Below are 20,432 nucleotides of genomic sequence, written 5' to 3'. Positions count from 1 at the left end.
AAGCTGAGCACCGCCACCCGCCCCATGACTTCTGTGCCAGCCACCCACACCTCATCTGAACATGGCGGGGCTCCTCACCTGCCGCTCTCCTTCTCCAGCTTCTCGATCATGGCCTTCCGGGCTTGCGAAGCCGACGTCTTGGGCAGGCTCTGGGCCTTCATGAGCTCCTTCTTCTTCTCAGCCTGGCGACGTTCCAGGGCGGCCAGGCTGCCAGCACGCCCAGAGGTCTCGTCCTCTCGCTCAAAGATGCTGCCAGAAAGGGACAAAGGTGAGAAAGGACAGCAGGGGCTTGCAAGGAGACTAGGAGGTCAGCGCTGGCTTCTCGCTGGTTCCCCACTTCCCTCTGAAAGTCTTATGACCTTACTGCGGCAGCGAGACTGGTGACTGGGAGTGGCCACCAAGACCATATAACACTGGTCCTGAAAGATCTACGTTGGCTCCCAGTGAGGTTACAGGGAACCAGGCAGAAGGCCTTCTCAGTTGTGGCGCCCGCCCTGTGGAACACCCTCCCATCAGATGTCAAGGAAATGAACAACTGTCTTTTAGAAGACACCTGAAGCCAGCCCTGTATAGGTATGCTTTTAATTTTTGATGTCTTATCGCTTTTAAAATTATTAATATTCTCTTGGGAGCCGCCCAGAGTTGCTGGGGAAACCCAACCAGTTGGGCGGGGTATAAATAAGTTGTTGTTGTTGTAGCAGAGCCAGGGGGCTTTTGCTAGGGTGACCCCCACCAGCGGATGCACCACAGGGTGTTGAAGAATACCCTGTCCCCATTTTGGATGTGAACTCCCATCAGTCTCAGCCAGTGGAGCTGTTTTGGACTAGAACTCCCAGGAACGCCTTTCGCTTGCCTGGATGAAGACAGCAAGGGACGCACAAGCACATGTAGGACCTAACAAACCGCACAAAAGGTAGCATCTAAAAATCCATTGATCCTCCCACTTTCGCCGCTGTGCCCTGGGGTCCCCCTGCCAACTCTGCAATTCTGTCGTTCTGTGAATGCGACAGGAGCTGTGCAACTGGGAGAGGAGCTCCACAAAGGACTCACCTGCCGACTTTCTTGGAAGACGATGTGCTGTAGGACGATTTGGTCTGGACAAAGGTGTTGCCGTCCGCTGAAAGGTTGAAGCGTGGAGAGGGGTGGGAGACAAACATAAGGACCTCAGGTACCACGGAGGCAACAGGGCGATATGCCACGGACTGCGCCAAAACATAACCCTTTCACGGGTTTTGAATTTTATTGTGTTTTTAGCTTCCTTAACGGGTCGTGCAAACCACTCTTCCGAAGAATGCTTTTTTATAGCGTAGGAGACACTGGGGATGAGTTTATGGAACCAAAGGGACAGTGGCCGAAAAAGGTTTGAAAACCACTGAGTGGATGTGTTGGACCTGGACCTATGAGACTTGGGTTCAAATCCCCACTCAGCAATCTAAAGCTCGCTGGGTCAAGTGGCTGCCTCTCAGCTTAAACCTACTTCACAAGGTTGTTGTGGGGATTAAATAAGATGGGGGGAAAACATGTGAGAAGGGGGCAGTGGTCCCAAAAAGTGTGGGAACCACTTCTATAACCACTACACAACACTACAGTAACTTATTATGCTTCGCTCTTCCAATGTATTGGTGCTAGCCTTTAAAACCCTAAACGGCCTCGGTCGTGTATACCTGAAGGAGCATCTCCACCCCCATCGTTCTGCCCGGACACTGAGGTCCAGTGCCGAGAGCCTTCTGGCGGTTCCCTCACTGCAAAAAGCCAAGTTACAGGGAACCAGGCAGAGGGTCTTCTCGGTAGTGGCACCCGCCCTGTGGAACGCCCTCCCACCAGATGTCAAAGAGAAAAACAACTACCAAACTTTTAGAAGACATCTGAAGGCAGCCCTGTTTAGGGAAGCTTTTAATGTTTAATAGGTTATTGTATTTTAGTGTTCTGTTGGAAGCCGCCCAGAGTGGCTGGGGAAACCCAGCCAGATGGACGGGGTGTAAATAATAAATTATTATTATTATTATTATTATTATTATTATTATTATTATTATTATTATTAACCCTTCAAGCCCAGACATCTCAGGAAACAGAGAAGCACTCAACACCACAATAAATCTGCTCCCAGTCCCATTTAGCTTGGCAAGAAAGAACACCCCTCCCTCTTCCTGGGAGCCCCTCACCACAAGGAAAGAAAACAAGGTGAAGGAAGAGCCTTACTTTCCGATCTCTTCACGTAGCTGGACTCCATCATCATCGTGCGGGAAGTCTTGCTGCCGTCATCTGGGAGGGGAAAAGCATAAGAGGGTAAGCAGAGTGTTTATGGATCAGGCCAGAGGCCTACCTTGTCTGGCGCCCTGTTCCCCACAGTGGGAAGCCCACAAGCGAGACTTGAAAGCTTTAGGCTTTTCTCCCTTTGTTATTCTGCCTCTGGAAGGTGTACTAAAGGCTAATGGATGATCTAGGCGAGATTCCTGCATCGCAAGGGGGTTGGACTAGATGACCCTCAGGGTCCCTTCCAACTCTACAATTCTGGGATCTAGTCTGACCTCTCCTGCCCAATGCAGGAAATCCAGCTGCAGCAGATGGTTGCCAGCCTGTGCCTCAAGACCTCCAGCAAGAAAGAGCTCTTAAAACTTCCTAGCCCCATAGCCAAGCAGCTATTAGGGTCAAGAAGGAACATTTCCTTAAAATATTCTCCCCAAATCTACTCTCCTATAACTCAATCCCCAGTTAGACCCAATCTTGTTCTCAGGGGAAGCAGAGAAGAAGACTTTGCCCCCTTCTGTCTGATGACAGCCCTTCAGATATTACACTCCTCCTCTGTCTGATTTTCTCCCGGGTAAAAATAAACAAGTTTCCTTATTTTATTTAGACCTGACCATCTTGTCTTCCTCTGGGCCTGCTCCAATCCAACTAAATCCTTCTTTAAGCACAGTGCCCAGAACTGGGCACCAGACTCCAAGCAGAGAAAAAAGCAAAAGTATTATTTCTCACGACTTGGAAACTCTGGTGTGAGCAACGCCGTCTAAAATTGCATTAGCCCTTTTCGCAGCCGCATCACAGGGCTGCCTTGTTACCAGTAGCCGTTGCTACTAGCCTTGTTCTCCACACATTTGTCTAATCCCCTTTAGCGCCCTCCCAAGTTGGGGACTGTCATCATTTGCAAATTCCAGAGTCCAGCTGGGTGCTGCATGAAGAATCCCTTCTTTTCCCTCTCCTGAATCTTCCAATATTCAGATTCATTGGATGATGCAGAGCTCCAGTATTTGGCAAAATGCATCTCCCTGTCTTTACCGGGCAGAATTTTATACCCCTTTATCATGTTCCCTCATGCTCACCATTTTCCCTAATCTAAAAAGAACCAAGCATTGGAAAAACACTTTCCTTGTAAGGAAGTTGCCCATAACCTCTTAAACCAGGCTTCCTCAATCTCAGCTCTCCTGATGTTTTGAGACTACAATTCCCAGCATCCCTGACCACTGGTCCTGCTAGCTAGGGATCATGGGGGTTGTAGGCCAAAAAAACATCTGGAGGACCAAGGAAGCCTGTCTTAAACATTGAGCTTGTGCTTTTCCAAACCTCTCTCAGCTCCTACAATATCCTTTCTGAGGAGAGGCTGTGAAGCCATAGCCTTGAAGCCAAGAAGCTGCCTTAAAACAGGCCATCAGGGACATAGAAGCTGCCTGACACACAAAAAGAACACCGTGTCCATCTAGCTCAGTACTGTCTACACTGACCGGCAGCAGCTCTCTGGAGATTCAAATAGGGGACACTGCCAGGAATCGAACCTGGGACCTTCTGCACCAAAAGCAGATGCTTTACCACCGAGCTACAGCTCTTCCCTTACGCTGTCTGGCGATTGGTCCACCTAGCTCAATACTGTCCACACTGACAGGCAGCAGTTCTGCAGGATTTCAGATAAGAAGTCTCTCCCAGGTGTACTTGGGAGATGCTTTTGGGGACTGAACCTGGGACCTTTTTGCATGCAAAGCAGATTATCTGCTGGCCTTCCTCACGTGTCCATCCCTCTATCTATCCCAGTGCCGCCTACTCTGACTTGCAGCCACAGCTCTCCAGGGTGCCAGCCAAAGAGAGGCCTTTCTGAGTCTTGCTGAGCCCCTTTTGACTGGAGAGGCCTTGGATTCGAGGGTGCAAAAGGTACTTCAGCCCATCGTTCTCCCTACAACGGAGGAAATCCGGGGAAGTGGATGGCATGAATCATGGCAAAGCGAGGTGCGCTTACGTCCCAAAAGAAAAGACTAACTCAGATGCTCTAAAGCATGGCCAGAGAACAGAGGACAGAGAGAGAGAGAGACGAGCCATTCCAAGCTTCAGTTGCCAGGATGAGGCCGCGTAGACGGCCAGAGAAGGCACCAACCATCCCGGTGCAAAAAGAGAAGAAAAACTGCCAGCGGTGACCCCCGATGCAAAGAGGAGAAATCAGGACAGTTTCCAGAGCAGAGAGAAGAGGGCATCTCTCCATGGGGAGAGCAAGGACCCGAAAGAGGCCTGATTTGACGTCTGGGATGCGTGCCGTGTGTCTCCCCCCGGAAGCCATGCGCTCGGAAGGAAAGGCGGAGCGTCCCCAAACCCCCAGCTGCTCCTTACTGGACTGGACAAGGCGCTGGGTCTTGGTGACGGTGCTGATGGCTGAGCCATCGGCGGACATGGCGCTCTGCCGGGCCGTGGTCTCTGTGGTGTGGGTGGCCCCTCTCGATTTGGCTTCCTGGATCCGCAAGCTGCGCTCCTTTTCTCGTTGCTCTGCAAAACGCCACGTCCCAGAGGGGTCAGGAACAGCGGCAAGAATGGAGGGAGGAGGGCAAGGCTACAGGAGCCATGGGGGACCCGCTGTGCCTTTTTAACAAACCAATCTTTTAGCGCTGGAACTCCCTGCTTATTGACAACCAGGCAGGCCTCTTCCTTGCACAACGCCGGCCGAAGAGATTTTTGTTTAGGAAAAGCTTATCCAGACATGTAGGAAACTGGTCTGTGTTTTGTGTTGTTTTCATTTCACCGTTCCTTTTCATTTCCCTGAAGATGTCTTACAACTGTTGCTTTCGGCAGCTTTTACTGATACAGCTGTACTATGGAAGTCGAACGGAATCCATTCCGGAAGTCTGTTTGACTTCCAAAACGTTCAGAAACCAAAGCGCGGCTTCTGATTGGCTGCAGGATGGTAATGGTAAAAGTAAGTGTAATTTTAAAAATGATGATATATGTAAACTGCTAAAGATGAGGTAAAAGGAAAATCAGATAGGGGGGACTTGGGGAAGCTCACTTAACAATGTTTAGAAAAAATAAGGATAAGACAAGAATTTGTTTGTTTTTCTGTTTGTGTTATTTATTAGTGTTATAAAATGAATTTAAAAAATGGGGGGAGGAGGAAGCTCCTGCAGCCAATCAGAAGCCATGGAAGCTCCATCAGACGTTCGGCTTCCAAAGGAATGTTAAAAAAACCAGAACACATCCGGTTTTCAATCTTCCGGGAGCCAGAACGTTCGACTCCCAAGGCATTCCAGAACCAAGGTATGACTGTAGTTTCTAATTCTATACTTTTTGGAAACCGCTTTAAGGATTTTGTTTTATGAGAACAAAGCAGTACATAAACCTTAGGGAATAAAATATACTGTGGCCGGGAACCCTTTCTTTATTTCACAGATTCGTTAAATTTTAAATTTCACCCTTCCTCCAAGGAGCTCAACTGTAGCAGCTGTGAGTCTCCTAAAACACAACTGGTTTGATCCTCACAGCAGCCCTTGGGGGGGTGAGTTAGGTCAAGGGACAGTAACTGGCTCAAGGTCACCAGTGAGGAGGGGGGGGGTTTCTTCACTCAACTGCAGATACATACAGATTGCTGCATATCATAGGAATACAGGAAGCTGCCTTACTCCGACTCCATCCAGCTCAATATTTTCCACACTGACTGGCAGCAGCTCCCCAGGCTGTGGCACCGGCACGGCCATAAAATGGACAATGCAGCCATGCTGGCTGGGGGCTGACAGGACTCGTAATCCAGTTGTAGTCCAAAAGGCAGCAGGTTGGCAAATACTTGTGTGAATCCGGTGGCTTTTGCACAGAAACTCTTGGCGCCCATTTACCTCCCAGTCCTCTATAGTTTAAGTCTTCTCATTTGAGGACTAGATTTCTTGAAGTATGCAATTATAAAGCTCCCCACCCCCCAAAAAAATTCCCAGGCCGGTACCTCGCTTCCGCTGGCGCAATTCCCGCATGGCGGCCCGTATCAGCCGCCGCTCCTCAAAGTCTGTGGTCTGATCCAGCTGCAGGGAGAGGGAAAGAGGAGTTATTACTACCACTACTACTTCTCTCTCTCTCTCTCTCTCTCTCTCTCTCTCACACACACACACACACAGCTTTTCTCCCTTCATTTTAAAAAAGGCATGAAAACTCCTCCCAACAAGGAAAAGCCACTCAGAGAAATTTAATTCACACAGATGTAACTTTGCAAGCATGCAGGCGAAGGACATTCAAGTTTAATTTTATTTTTAAAAACCTGGAGAAATGCTGCCAGTCAGTGCTGACAATATGGAGTTAGATTCTAGATCCTTGGTTTTGTTATTTATGTTCAGAAGGACCGGCAGCCTAACTCAGCATAAGGCAGCTTCTAAATTTGACCATCCCTTTATTTTGGAACCATGAGGACTAGGAACTTGTTTTGAAGTAAAGCCCTTGGGCTCAGGGGCAAAACATCAGCTTTGCATTATGCTTCCATGATCCTTCTGGCTGCACCTGTCATGGGCCAGGAATTGCCTTCACCTGTTGAGCAGCAGCCTGAAGAGCAGAAGGAAGTGACTCCACCTGCTGCTGATCAGCCTTCTTGCTCCTGGTGTGAACCACCTGGCTCCAGCTATCTTAAGCACTGTTTCCAGTATCAGTCAGCAGCTGGAAACAACATTGGTCGTTCCTGGACAGACCTTGCCGCTTCTCGCGACCTTGGACTCTCTGCTTTCTTGAACCCCGGACCGTCTGACTACGTGAACTGAGATACTCCTGACCTTAGGACTGGACTGAACCTTGCATACGGACTCTGCCTCCAGGCAAGTACCCCCCCCCCCGAGACTTGGTTGGCTGGCCTCTCCCGCCACTGAGCTCTGCCATGACTGATCAGCACAGGAATAGGACAGCATCTTTACCTACATCTAACAATTAGATTCCGGGTCCAAATTCAGAGTGCTGGTTTTGACCTATAAACCCTTAAACGGCTCAGGACAGTGATGCAGTGGTACCTCGGGTTACAGACGCTTCAGGTTACAGACTCCGCTAACCCCGAAATAGTACCTCGGGTTAAGAACTTTGCTTCAGGATGAGAACAGAAATCGTGCTCTGGTGGCATGGCGGCAGCAGAAGGCCCCATTAGCTAAAGTGGTGCTTCAGGTTAAGAGCAGTTTCAGGTTAAAAACGGACCTCCGGAACAAATTAAGTACTTAACCTGAGGTACCACTGTACCTCAAGGATCGCCTCTCCATATGAACCTACCCGGACCCTCAGATCATCTTCTGAGGCCCTTCTTCATGTGCCTCCTCCTTTAGAGATCCGGAGGATGGCAACATGAGAACGGGCCTTTTCTGCAGTGGCTCCCCATTTAGGGAATGCTCTCCCCAGGGAGGCTTGCCTGGCGCCTTCATTATATATATTTTAGGGACCAGGCAAAAACGTTTTTCTTCAACCAGGCCTTGGGCTGATGAATATCCTACAGCCTTTTACATGTGTCTGTGGGAAGGAAGGGTTATTGTTTTGGTTTAATTATTTGCTTGTGTTTTATCCTGTATTTTATTCTGTGAACCACCCCGAGATCTTTTGATGCAGGGCAGTACAGTGGTACCTCGGGTTAGTCTGTTCCAGAGGTCCGTTCTTAACCTGAAACTGTTCTTAACCTGAAGCACCACTTTAGCTAATGGGGCCTCCTGCTGCTGCCGTGCCGCCAGAGCACGATTTCTGTTCTCATCCTGAAGCAAAGTTCTTAACCCGAGGTAATATTTCTGGGTTAGCGGAATCTGTAACCTGAAGCGTATGTAACCCGAGGTACCACTGTATATAATTGCAATAAATAATAAAAATGTCGGTTCTCATCAGCCACAGCCAGCGTGACCAATGATTAATCTCCCCTAGTGCATTGATATAGGGACGTGGGTGGCGCTGTGGGTTAAACCACAGAGCCTAGGACTTGCCGATCAGAAGGTCGGCGGTTCAAATCCCCGCAAGGGGGTGAGCTCCCGTTGCTCGGTCCCTGCTCCCGCCAACCTAGCAGTTCGAAAGCATATCAAAGTGCAAGTAGATAAATAGGTACCGCTCCGGCGGGAAGGTAAATGGCGTTTCCGTGCACTGCTCTGGTTTGCCAGAAGTGGCTTAGTCATGCTGGCCACATGACTCGGAAGCTGTACGCCGGCTCCCTTGGCCAGTAAAGCGAGATGAGCGCTGCAACCCCAGAGTCTGTCACGACTGGACCTAATGGTCAGGGGTCTCTTTACCTTTACCTAGTGCATTGATATAGTCCTCCTGGCGCCTCCATTATACACCTTTTGGCACCAGGCAAAAACGTTCCTCTTTAATCAGGCCTTTGTCCAATTAACATTCTTCTGTCCTTTAAAATGCGTTGGGGTGGTGCTGGTTCTGGGTTTTGTTCTTGTTTTTATTCTGCATTTTGTGGTTTTTATTTTGTATTTGGAACGTGTGCCGAGGAGGGCAACCAAGACGATCAAGCCTCTCATCTTATGAGGAGTGTTTGAAGGAGCTGGATATGTTTAGCCTGGAAAAGAGGAGGCTGAGAGGAGATACGATAGCTGTCTTAAGAGCTGTCACATGGGAGAATGGAGCAAGCTTGCTTTCTCCAGCTCCGGAGGGTAGCACTCAAAACCAATGGCTTCAAGTTACAAGAAAAGGGATTCCAAGTGACTTTATGACATTCAGAGCTGTTCAACAGGGAAACGGTCTCCCTCAGGAGGTTGTGGACTCTCCTTCCTTGGAGGCTTTTAAGCGGAGGTTAGATGGCCATCTGTCATGGATGCTTTAGCTGAGGTTCCTGCACTGCAGGTGGTTGGACTAGATGACCCTTGGGGGACCCTTCCAACTTTGATTTTCTGCCACCCTGAAATCTTCAAATGAAGGGTGGTATACAAAATTTAATAAACAAATAAGCAACACCCTTTTGGAGGCTCCCTAGTGAGCAAAATGACACCCGCTTGTGGCAGGAGGCAACCCACCCCAGATCCAAGCCCTCTCCCAAACTTTATTTATATTATTATTATTATTATTATTATTATTATTCATTGAAGTTATTTATATACTACCCAGAGGTCTCAGGGCAGTTCACAGAAGAAAAACATTTGCTCCAGACACACAGACAAACATGCACACACACTTAAAGGGAAAGGGACCCCTGAACATTAGGTCCAGTCGTGGCCGACTCTGGGGTTGCAGCACTCATCTTGCTTTACTGGCTGAGGGAACCGGCGTACAGCTTCCGGGTCATGTGGCCAGTATGACTAAGCCGCTTCTGGCAAACCAGAGCAGCGCACGGAAACAGCGCTTATGTTCCCACCGGAGCAGTACCTATTTATCTACTTGCACTTTGACGTGCTTTCAAACTGCTAGGTTGGCAGGAGCAGGGACTGAGCAACGGGAGCTCACCCCATCATGGGGATTCGAACCGCTGACCTTCTGGTCAGCAAGCCCAAGCAGTGCAGTGGTTTAAACCACAGCACCACACACCCTTACCCGACCCCAGATATGTGAAATGTATCATCACTGAAGCAGTCAAATACAACATTTCCTGTTGCCCAGAGTGGACACACAGGGGAATGATGCTCCAGACAGGGGAAACTTCCTGTCATTCAAGTTCTGTAGTATTCTTCCCCTGTCTCTGACCAGGTAGATGGGCAGACCCTAAAAAGGGGCTAGTCACACAGCCATCTTCCTCTTTTACCAGCAGCACATGGCTCATCCTTAGAGGATGGAAGCCATAAAGTAGAAAGTCCGAGGCCTAGCTCAGACTTCTTTTCACTACAAATGTAACTGTAACCACAAGATAAAGCCTGCCTCCAGAATATTACAGTGGTACCTCGGATTACATATGCTTCAGGTTACAGACGCTTCAGGTTACAGACTCCGCTAACCCAGAAATAGTACCTCAGGTTAAGAACTTTGCTTCAGGATGAGAACAGAAATCGTGCTCTGGCGGCGAGGCAGCAGCAGGAGGCCCCATTTGCTAAAGTGGTACCTCATGTTAAGAACAGTTTCAGGTTAAGTACAGACCTTCAGAATGAATTAAGTACTTAACCTGAGGTACCACTGTACTGTGGACTGAATGTTAAGTAAACTTTACTCTTACTTTCAATCAAGACTGTTGCATTATTATTATTTATTATTTATTTATTTATTTATTTATTTATATTATTTATTTATTAAAAGGCGAAACTTGCCAGGAACAAGCCAGACAGGACTGCTCAACTTAAATGATTCTAACGAATCCATCAACATACTTCCAGCAATCTGCAAGGGAATGTGCTCTGCTGCTTGCTCACTAGCGTCAGTGAGGAGGGGTAATATTTAATCCATATATCCTCTCCTGCTTTCCTCAACATTCCCACAAGATACCCCACCCAGAAAATCAGCTAGGACTGTTACCACCCCGCTGTGTGCCGCGGAGTCCCAAATTCATGCCGCTGTCGCCAACACGTACCATCTTATCCAACACATGCTCTTCCTCGATCTTGCTCAGCTCTTCGGCGCTCAGGCGGCTTCGCTGGTACAGCTCCTGGGCCTGTGGCTTCTCTTTCTCGGTGCCGTTTGACAACGCCGAGTCCGCTGCCTCGCGGTGCACCGGCACCTCGGCTTCCATCTGAAGCAAAAAAAAGAGGATGACACCAATGTAGGCCAAGAGCAACTTGGAAGATCATATACGGGATCTTCCATGCTAATTATTTTTTCTTTTCTTTTTTACTCATTCCATTTATAGCCTTACCTTCTTTTCTCCAAGGAGTTCAAGGTGGCTTAGTTAGTTTCCCCCCGCCTATCCCATGTTTTCCCATGCATTTTTATTTTATTTTTTAAAAATTGTAAGAAAAAGAAAAGTTTGCAGAAGGAAAATAAGAGGGGAGAGAGAATGCCGGAAGTAAAGTAGCGTCAGTGCAAAAACGGAACGCAAATGCAGCCGAAATATAGTCGTAGCCCGGAAGTCAGACAGAATCCGTTCCGGAAGTCAGTTCGACTTCCAAAACGTTCAGAAACCAAAGCGCAGCTTCCGATTGGCCGCAGGAAGCTCCTGCAGCCAATCGGAAGCCGTGGAAGTCATGTCGGACGTTCGGGTTCCAAAGAACGTTCGCAAGCCAGAACTCTCACTTCCGGGAGCCAAAATGTTCGGCTCACAAGGCGTTCAGGATCCAAGGTATTGCTGTGGTTTAACAAATACTTCTACATACTTGGAAAAGGAAATGCCGCGGTTGTTACTAGTATTGTTGAACGAATAGCGGGTCAAACAAAAGTGTTAATCTTAAATCCCTTACTTTCTTATCACGTGTATACCACGCTAAGAGATATAGTAAGAATAAAGTATCATAAAATAAAAAAAATGGGTGTGTTGTAGCTTACTGGTTGTATTTTTATGGGATACTCTCCCCCCCCCCCCCCAATTTTATCCTCGCAACAATCCTGCAAGGTGGGTTAGGGGATGAGTGAGTGACTGGCCCAAGGATACACCCAGTGAGCTTCATGGCCGGGTTGGGATTCGAACCCTGGCCTCCCGGGTCCTAGTCCAACACACTAACCACTACAACACACTCTTTTTCAACTGCTAAGCCAAAGCTAGTGTTCATTAGGAAGGGAGGAGGTGGCAGATAGGAGATGATCATGGCTCCGTCGGTAGAGCATGAGACTCTGAAGCGCAGGGTTGTGGGTTCAAGCCTCACAATGGGCAAAAGGTTTCTGCATTGCAGGGAATTGGACGAGACGACCCTTGTGGTCCTATGATTAAAAGGCACAGAAGCTGCACTCTCTAAACATGGTGCTTCATAAACACATTCTACGCACATGAAAGCTACAAACTTTTTCCTCTTTAAAAAAAGGAAATTTAAAACACTAATGTTCTATAACACTTGTTGGATCCTGGGGTACAAAATACCAAGTGGCAAGCAACCAGAGTTGCACCTTGCCCCCAAGAAATGATCAATTCTAACACGTGCAAATTGAGGATATTAGCACGGCAGTCCTTATTTTGTCTAAACTTCTTTCTTTTTTTTTGCTCCTTCCTTTGCATAATTTGTGCATGTCTTCCAATCACTGAAAGGTGACGGACCCAAGCAGGAGCCTTGAACCACTTTCCTCTGAGCACTGGAAATGTCATTCAGAAACATCTCGGACTCCTAGAATTCCAAGCACGCCTTTGCAAACGAGAAGGACTAGAAACTTGATTTTATTCTTTAAAAAGAGAGCCAAGATTCTCCAAGAGGTGAGTTCCATACTTAAGAAACACTTGTTTTCAAATACACCCAGGCCTGCATCTACCGAGGGGACAGCGGCTCTTTGGTTAATGGGCCGGCTCCAACACGAAGCTCCCTGATAAACTGTGTCAGGGGATTTCTAGGGGGAGATTAAAAGGGCTTACTCAGAAGCGGTTTGCTGATCAGGGATCAAGGTGGAGCTGGCACCTCATCGCAGGGACTCAGGAGCACAATGCCAACTCCCTGTCAACACGACCCACACACAATGCCACTTGGGATGCCCGCCAGGTTTAAAAGACACCACAAGGGCACCGGCACTTGCATGGAGCAGACAAGGGGGTGCGGGGCAGCAATAGTCATTGCTATTATTTATTAAATCTCTACCCTGCCTTTCATTAGAGAATCACAGGCCAGTTTACAAAACAGAAGCACAAAAATACATGCCGTAATAACAAACAAAAACGATTAAGCTTCCCCCCAGTTTAGAAGGCTGTAGATTGTTTAACCATTGGTGCTTAAAGATACATAATGAAAGCACCAGGCAACGCCCGCTGGGGAGAGCATCCCACAAGCAGGGTGCCACCACAGAAAAGGCCTGTTTTCACAGTGACACTCTCCATACCAATGCCAAACTAATCCCCCTAGAGCGGGCATGGCCAAACTCAGCCCTCCAGCTGTTTTGGGACTAAAATTCCCATCATCCCTGACCACTGGTCCTGTTAGCTAGGGATGATGGGAGTTGTAGTCCCAAAACAGCTGGAGGGCCAAGTTTGGCCAAGCCTGCCCTAGAGTAAAGGATACTTCAAGGGGCTTGGCTTGGTCAGGATTGAGTAGACACTTCCACTGTTAACGCTAAATAAATGTCTTCTGGTAAATGAGCTGCTAGAGGGCCGTGAAAATTTGTGCCCTGGTCTTTTTAGATTCATCTACCCATGTACCAGCTGAAGCCAAAGGGGTGCATTGGATACCAGATGTGAAATATGTTGGCATTACAGTCGTACCTCGGAAGTCAAATGGAATCCATTCCGGAAGTCTGTTTGACTTCCAAAGCGTGACTTCCGATTGGTTGCAGGAAGCTGATGCAGCCAATCGGAGGCTCTGCCGGACATTTGGCTTCCAAAAATAGTTCGCAAACCAGAACAGTCACTTCCGGGTTTGCGGCGTTCGGGAGCCAAAACGTTCAGGAAATAAGCTGTTCAAAAACCAAGGTACAGTGGTACCTCGGGTTACATGCGCTTCAGATTACAGACTCCACTAACCCAGAAATAGTGCTTCAGGTTAAGAACTTTGCTTCAGGATGAGAACAGAAATTGTGCTCTGGCGGCACGGCAGCAGCAGGAGGCCCCATTAGCTAAAGCGGTGCTTCAGGTTAAGAACAGTTTCAGGTTAAGAACGGACCTCCAGAACGAATTAAGTACTTAACCCGAGGTACGACTGTATTTTCAGCTCTCCTACGCCACTAGAGGAATCTGCCAATGTGTCTCTGTGTGGGATGATGGGAGTTGTAGTTCATTTGAACTTGTCATCCCAAGAAAAGCACACCCACTGGTGCATGTAGGGGGGTTACATGTGCTCCAAACAAGGAACGGAAGATCACTTTTCTAGTTAACCACAGAATCACAGCTAAGCAACCTGCACGCTACAGTCCCCCGCTCTGTCCGCAAAAGCTCTAATTTACAACTTGACAGGTCCTTGTTGACGGCAGGACGCGGTCCCGCAGGCTTCTGGCAAATCCCAGCACAAAACCGCCAGCGCCACGAGATCAACAACAGGAGAGGGGCCCAGCTGCTAGCAGGGCTCGCAGATTCCTGGCTGGGGGCCCCAGAGCTCAGTTGCTGGTAAAGAGAAAAAGCCTTTCTAACAAGCCGCAGCCGAGGAGGCTGCCACTCACGCGCCTCCCCGGCTCTCGGCCAGTGAAAGGCGACCCTGGGCAGCTGCTTGGGAAGGAGTTTCGCATCACCCACCCCAGCTGGCATGAAGAGGGGGAGGAGGAGGAGGAAGGGCCTGGCTGGCGCAGGTAAAGTGCCAAGCCACAACCACTGGGCTCTGCACACCTGTCGCCCGAGCGGACGGCTATAATCCCAAACAGAGAGGCAGCTAATCCACCCTGGGTGAGTTGAGCGGGGGGCACAAACAACCTGCTCCATGCCCGCTCCAATCCAAGAGGGGAGCGCTTGCCAGCCTGGCACCGCGACAAGCAGGAGAGGGCTGGCGTGACATTTGCCCGCGATAAAGGGTGGCCATGAACTTCAGAACCTCCTCCCACAAACCCATTGATTGGTGTCAGGGGAGAAAGTTGCTTAAACGATATACAGTACATATATGTTTATTTCTAAGTGTGTGTATGTGTGTGTGTGTGTGTGTGTGTAGCCCAGGCTTCTGGGAGAAGCCTGACGTTCACCCTTAACCCTACAGGCGGCAGCATCACCTGCTCAGCCTGGCACTCTGCACATGCCCAGAGGCACCCTTCTTCATTATGTAACATTACTTCAAACTGCTGTTTCTTTAAAGAAGCGGAGTGGCTGTTGTTGGGGAGGCAGGAGCAGGGAACATGCTAGGGCTGAGAAACCATGATGGGCGTTGCTTTTTCCTACATACACCACGAAAGTCAGGGGGGCGGGCAGAAGGGCTCTAGCTAAAGGGCAGGACATCTGCTTCGCAAACAGAAAGTCCTAGGTTTGATCCCTGACAGCACGGCAGGGAGGAAGAAGGCAGTGGCCGGCCACGCAGACGACTGGCGCCACTGTGTGCAGCTTCTGCCCCAGGTGCATCAGCCAGGGCACCGCATGACATTGCACCGCTGGATCCCTGGAGTTGCCAGATGCGGCTCAACCCAGTGATAGCCTCCCAGCGGTGCCATGCAAGCGGCAGCTACCGGGAGCCCCCCTCCGGAGCACCATGCAAGGCACAGAGGTGGCTCTGTGATCGGTGCAAAGGAAAAAGGGAGGGAGGAGGCTGCCCGCCGGCACTGGCACAGCCAGAGAAAAAAATGAGGGCGGGGCTGGAAGGCAGGCAAGCCCCACTCTATCTATCTATCATTTTTATTTTAGTTTTTACAAATAACTCTTGCATTCAAATATAATCAATTTTTCTCTGAATCCTTGGACTTCCCTCCACTCCCCTGTGATTTCCAACATACTTCCTTTTATACTGTATCTTATAATATCATCCAAACTTATATTCAAATTTCCATTTTGTAAGCACAGAATTAATACCTTACAAAGTGTTATACTGGTCCTGCTAACGTTTTTAAGTGTATACAGTATTCTTTAAGCTAACCTATAATTTTTCTTTTCATTCTCTATTAATTTTCTTATCATCCTGGTTTCTGATTCTCCCTGTCACTTTTGCAATTTCAGCATAGTCTGTCATCTTGAGCATGCAATCTTCTCTGCATGCTTTGTCCTCCTTTCCCCACCCTTATCTTGGGCTCCGGGGGGCGGGGGGGCGGGGGCAGGAGCTGGCGCATATCAGGTGCCTGGCCAGGCTCCCCATATTGAAGCGCGCAACGCCGCTGCAGCCGGGGGCAAGCAGGGATTCACGATACATCGCCTGCTCTGAAATCCATCTCGCGACTTTAACTTTCAACCAGTTTCAGGCAATGTATTGCTACGTCGCCCAGACCTAACTACAACACCTGTTGGATGGGAGCGAGATGGGCAAACAGGGCACAAGAGGGGGCACAGCTCCCTGCACACCAAAGCCCCATACCCGTCCCTACCCATGTTTGGCATAAGAGCCACGACTCACAAAACTCCCGCTGCGAGACAGGTGAACCTCCGAGTGCCTCCTGGTGCTGGCGAAGGTGGGCGGGTGGGCCGTCGGCGGCCCAGCCTCCTCGGTGCCCGCAAAGTGGGCGCAGGGATCTTCCGCCTCCAGCAGCAGGGTGCTGGGGTCCTTCTCCTCCTCGCCCAGGTAGAGGGTGAGCAGCGCCACGTCCCGGCTGAGCCGCCGCTGCTCGGCCCGCAGGGCGGCATTCTCCTCCCGCAGCTGGGCGAGGGCGGCAGCCAGCGGGCGCACCAAGCCCAGGGCCACCTCCACCCGGTGCTCGACAGCCTGGCGCCACGCCTGCAACTCCTGGCGGACCTCCTGCAGGGCCTGCCGCAGGGGGGCCTCCTCGAACAGGGGCGGCTCAGGGCTGGGGGTGGGCACTCCGGGCATGGCGCAGAGAGGCAGCGCCAGGAGAGAGAGTGCAGGGGAGCCCTGAATGGCAGGACCACGGCTCTCTGGTGACCGGCGGGGCTGAGCAGGGTCTTTTGTGTGGCCGGGGCAGCTATTCTTGTCCCGCAGAGGGACGCTTCCCGGTGACAGACAAAGACAGGATGATGGAGTTGGGCCAGGTGGCCGGGCTGTGTGGGTGGGGGGTAGGCTGGACCCAGTGTAGGGAGAGGCAGGGGCTGCCTTGTGATGGCAGGGGAAGGGTGCCCCCTGGGGGCTGCAGAGGCTGGTGCCATTAGAAGGGCCGTCCTCTGGGCAATTCAGAGCAGGGGAACACGAAGATGAAGGAGTTTGGATTTGATATTCCGCTTTATCACTACCCGAAGGAGTCTCAAAGCGGCTAACATTCTCCTTTCCCTTCCTGCCCCACAACAAACAGTCTGTGAGGTGAGTGGGGCTGAGAGACTTCAGAGAAGTTTGACCAGCCCAAGCTCACCCAGCAGCTGCATGTGGAGGAGTGGGGAAGCGAACCCGGTTCACCAGATTATGAGTCCACCGCTCTTAACCACTACACCACACTGGCGAAGGAGGGAAGAGTGCGACTGCTGCAAACAGGGACCGGCAGCTTGCTTTGAAAGAAAAAGATGGAAGGAATAGGAAACACTAACCAAGGAAGAGTAGATAGTGAAAATGATGGACTACAGTGGTACCTCGGGTTACATACACTTCAGCCACTAACCCAGAAATAGTGCCTCGGGTTAAGAACTTTGCTTCAGGATGAGAACAGAAATCGCGCGGCGGCAGCAGGAGGCCTCATTAGCTAAAGTGGTGCTTCAGGTTAAGAACAGTTTCAGGTTAAGAACAGACCTCCGGAACGAATTAAGTTCTTAACCCGAGGAACCACTGTATGTCAACATGACAAAAAATGACTAGGAAGATGATAGTAAATTTTAAAAAGAATGGTATAAATTTATAGAGTACATTAAAGAACAATGTAAAGATTTGAACATTAGCAGGACTGATATAGCACTTGTAAATTTTTAACAGGTTAAGGATTTAATTAAAGTTGGATAAATGTAATTAGATGCGGTTAAAATAAAATAAAAATGTATCTGTGGAAAACCAGAAGGGGGAGGAAGGAAGTCCAGGGGTTCAGGGAATCCCTCAATTGTACAAATACTGTTGAATTTAAGTTTGAAGGATGTTAATGATGAAAAACTGAAGATATTTTTTTAAGAAAAAGAGGAAGAATCTCAGGACATCCGATTTAGCACCTGAGAGCCAAAATCCCGGCCCAAACAGTTGAAATGGGGATGTTGTTGTTGTTGTTAATTGAATTTATATACCGCCCTATACCCGGGAGTCTCAGGGCGGTTCACAGAATAAAATCAAGATATAAAACCACAAAATACCTAATAAAAATAAAAACGACAAGCCTATAGCCCCCCCCCCTAAAAAGAACTCCCACACATTTTAAATGGGCATTAGATGTAAACTGGATTAACCAAAGGCCTGGCTAAAAAGGAATGCTTTTGCCTGGCACCTAACGTTGTATAATGAAGGCCCCAGGCAAACTTCCCTGGGGAGTACATAATGGTCAGGTATGGAGCTGTAGGGCAGCCCTGGGTTCACAGGTGTGTGGGTACAATAACTACTGGAAAAAACCATCCAGGGATAAAGGAGACCATCCCTCCTATCACGGAGGCAGGAAACAAGGCATGCCAACAACAGATGAGGCAACCAACTTGTGTCTGAACTGAAACGCATCACTACAAATCACAGGTCAAATGGTTTTACATGGGGGGACCCTGCAGTGAGAAAGCTAGTAGATGGAAAAGAGGAACCTTTCTTCCTGAGGAGCTAGCTTTCCCTGTGCATGGATTTTTTAAAAAATGCTACGGGGGAGCATTTAAGCACTCAATCCCCTACCTGCTGTCTGAAGCAGCACAGATGGGCACGGCCTCCCTCTGCTGTGGCTGCGAAGCAGGGATAAAATCCCAACCCACCACCTAACTCCTGGCTGCCAACGCTGCTTAGACCACTCTGCTGCTTGTCCCAGTTGTCAGACACGCTGCAAGGCAGCAGAGGCGAGGAGCGGGGGAACACACACATACACACACACACGACACAGAGTCCCGACGCAGTTGCCGCTGCTCAGATGGCCTGGCCAAGGTGCAGGGATATTGCTCAGGCTGGAGCAAGGAATGCAGGGAGAGGGACGAAAGAAAGAGGCCAGCTCCGCTAACCTGAGCAACTATTTCCAGGCCCAGCTCCAGCTTCCTGCACAGCTTCCTGAATAATGCACATGGCTGATGAAAAGAGCGAGTGATCGGATTCCCGGCCCGGGCGAACAGCCCTCTGTTGTTGTTCTGTCCCGCTCAGAGCATCCCCTGCCCTACAAACTGCCTGAGCTCCTGCTCGTAGTCGCAATCTCGCCCTTCACTTCCACCCTCCTGGCCGGCTGCCACACACACACACACACACACACACACACACACACACACACGTGTCCCAGGACCAGGATCCTTCCCACGCCCTCACCTGCAGGGGACGGCCACCCAGAGGCCCACCCGGAGCGAGTTGGCACAACCCTGTCGCCCGTCGGTGCAGCTCCTCGTGACAGCCCACCCGGATTCCGGAGCCGCAGGTCGCCTAATGCCTTAACGAGAGCCGACAGGCCGGCAGGGCCAAGCGGGACGAGGCATTAGGCTAATTAGCCTGGGCAGGAGAGCTGCCGGCTTGCTCCACAACCAGGCTGTGAGAGGCAGCCAGGGCATGGCTGGGAGCGCTGGCAGAGTGGGTATGTGTATGTTGCAGAGCTGGTTCATAAAAGGGCACCCCAAATGGTTCACGTCCCCCATGAGGGAAAGCTGCAGCACCTGGAGCTTTCTTAAAAGTTTAGAGCAGGGTCTTTAAGCTGTCTTCGGACTACAACTCCCATCATCCCTACCTAGCAGGACCAGTGGTCAGGGATGATGGGAGTTGTAGTCCCAAAACAGCTGACAGCCCAAGTCTGGGAAACCCTGGTTTAGAAGGAAGGCGAGTAAGATTGAGGTGCAAAAGAATTGTGCCTGGCAAAGAGAATGTGGATAGAGAAAAGTTTGGGTCTCTCTCATAACCCTAGAACTCAGGGACATCCAATGAATTTTGAAAGATTCGGGACGGAGGAGGAAAAAGACCCTCTTAATGCAGCGCATAGTTAGACTGTGGAACTCCCTGCCACAGGAGTTGGTGATGGCTTTAAAAGAAGATTGGGCAAATTCACGGAGGAGAGGGCTATCCATGGCTACTATAGCCATAGGGCTACGCTCTGGTCCCACCATTGGAGGCAGCAAGGCTCCCGAATCTTGTGCTGGGGTCCTGCTTGCTGGCTACCCACTGAGGCAGCTGGAGGGCCCTTGTGAGAACAGGATGCTGGACATTAAACGCAAAGCCCAGGCTGTGCCCTTCGCTCTGCCTCTTGTAGCTGCAGAACTGACGCAGCCCTCCGCCCTCCCTGAGGCTCCACAGCTTCATGGAGGGCCAAAGGGACTTTTCAAGTTTCCCCCACCTGCAGAAACAGGCATGATCAGAGGAAGGAAGGAAGGAAGGAAGGAAGGAAGGAAGGGAGGGAGGGAGGGAGGGAAGGAAAGGAAAGGAAAGGAAAGGAAAGGAAAGGAAAGGAAAGGAAAGCAGAAGAAGGGCAGGGAGCGGGAAGACTCACCTTATTAAGGCTGGAGCTGCTGCCGCCATGACTGGAGCTGTCGATGCTGCTGCTGGTGGTGGTGATTCGAATGGGAGTGCTTCTCAACCCCAGGGTGAGTTCTGTGGCATGGGGAGAAGGCACAGGTGTGAGAACCA

At 50.0% G+C, this 20,432-nt stretch overlaps 1 protein-coding gene across 5 annotated transcripts in view; it reads right to left on the bottom strand.

Annotated features, from left to right (window-relative positions):
• The window catches only part of SMTN (smoothelin), an 81,407-nt gene that overhangs the window by 12,830 nt on the left and 48,145 nt on the right, over positions 1-20,432 (bottom strand). For 4 of the 5 annotated variants that reach the window (XM_081841762.1, XM_081841764.1, XM_081841763.1 and 1 more), the window contains 7 exons: positions 20,296-20,396; positions 10,679-10,837; positions 6,185-6,260; positions 4,591-4,743; positions 2,200-2,262; positions 1,051-1,117; positions 79-249 (listed from right to left, as the gene is read on the bottom strand). In XM_081841762.1, coding sequence (XP_081697888.1) covers positions 79-249; positions 1,051-1,117; positions 2,200-2,262; positions 4,591-4,743; positions 6,185-6,260; positions 10,679-10,837; positions 20,296-20,396 — 790 coding nt within the window. The remainder of the gene's footprint in view (positions 1-78; positions 250-1,050; positions 1,118-2,199; positions 2,263-4,590; positions 4,744-6,184; positions 6,261-10,678; positions 10,838-20,295; positions 20,397-20,432) is intronic. The other variant, XM_081841765.1, reaches the window with a different exon arrangement.

The sequence above is a fragment of the Podarcis erhardii genome (assembly GCF_964252035.2).
Source record: "Podarcis erhardii genome assembly, chromosome: 15".
Classification (NCBI taxonomy): Eukaryota; Metazoa; Chordata; class Lepidosauria; order Squamata; family Lacertidae; genus Podarcis; species Podarcis erhardii.
This window is presented reverse-complemented; position numbering and strand designations above follow the sequence as displayed.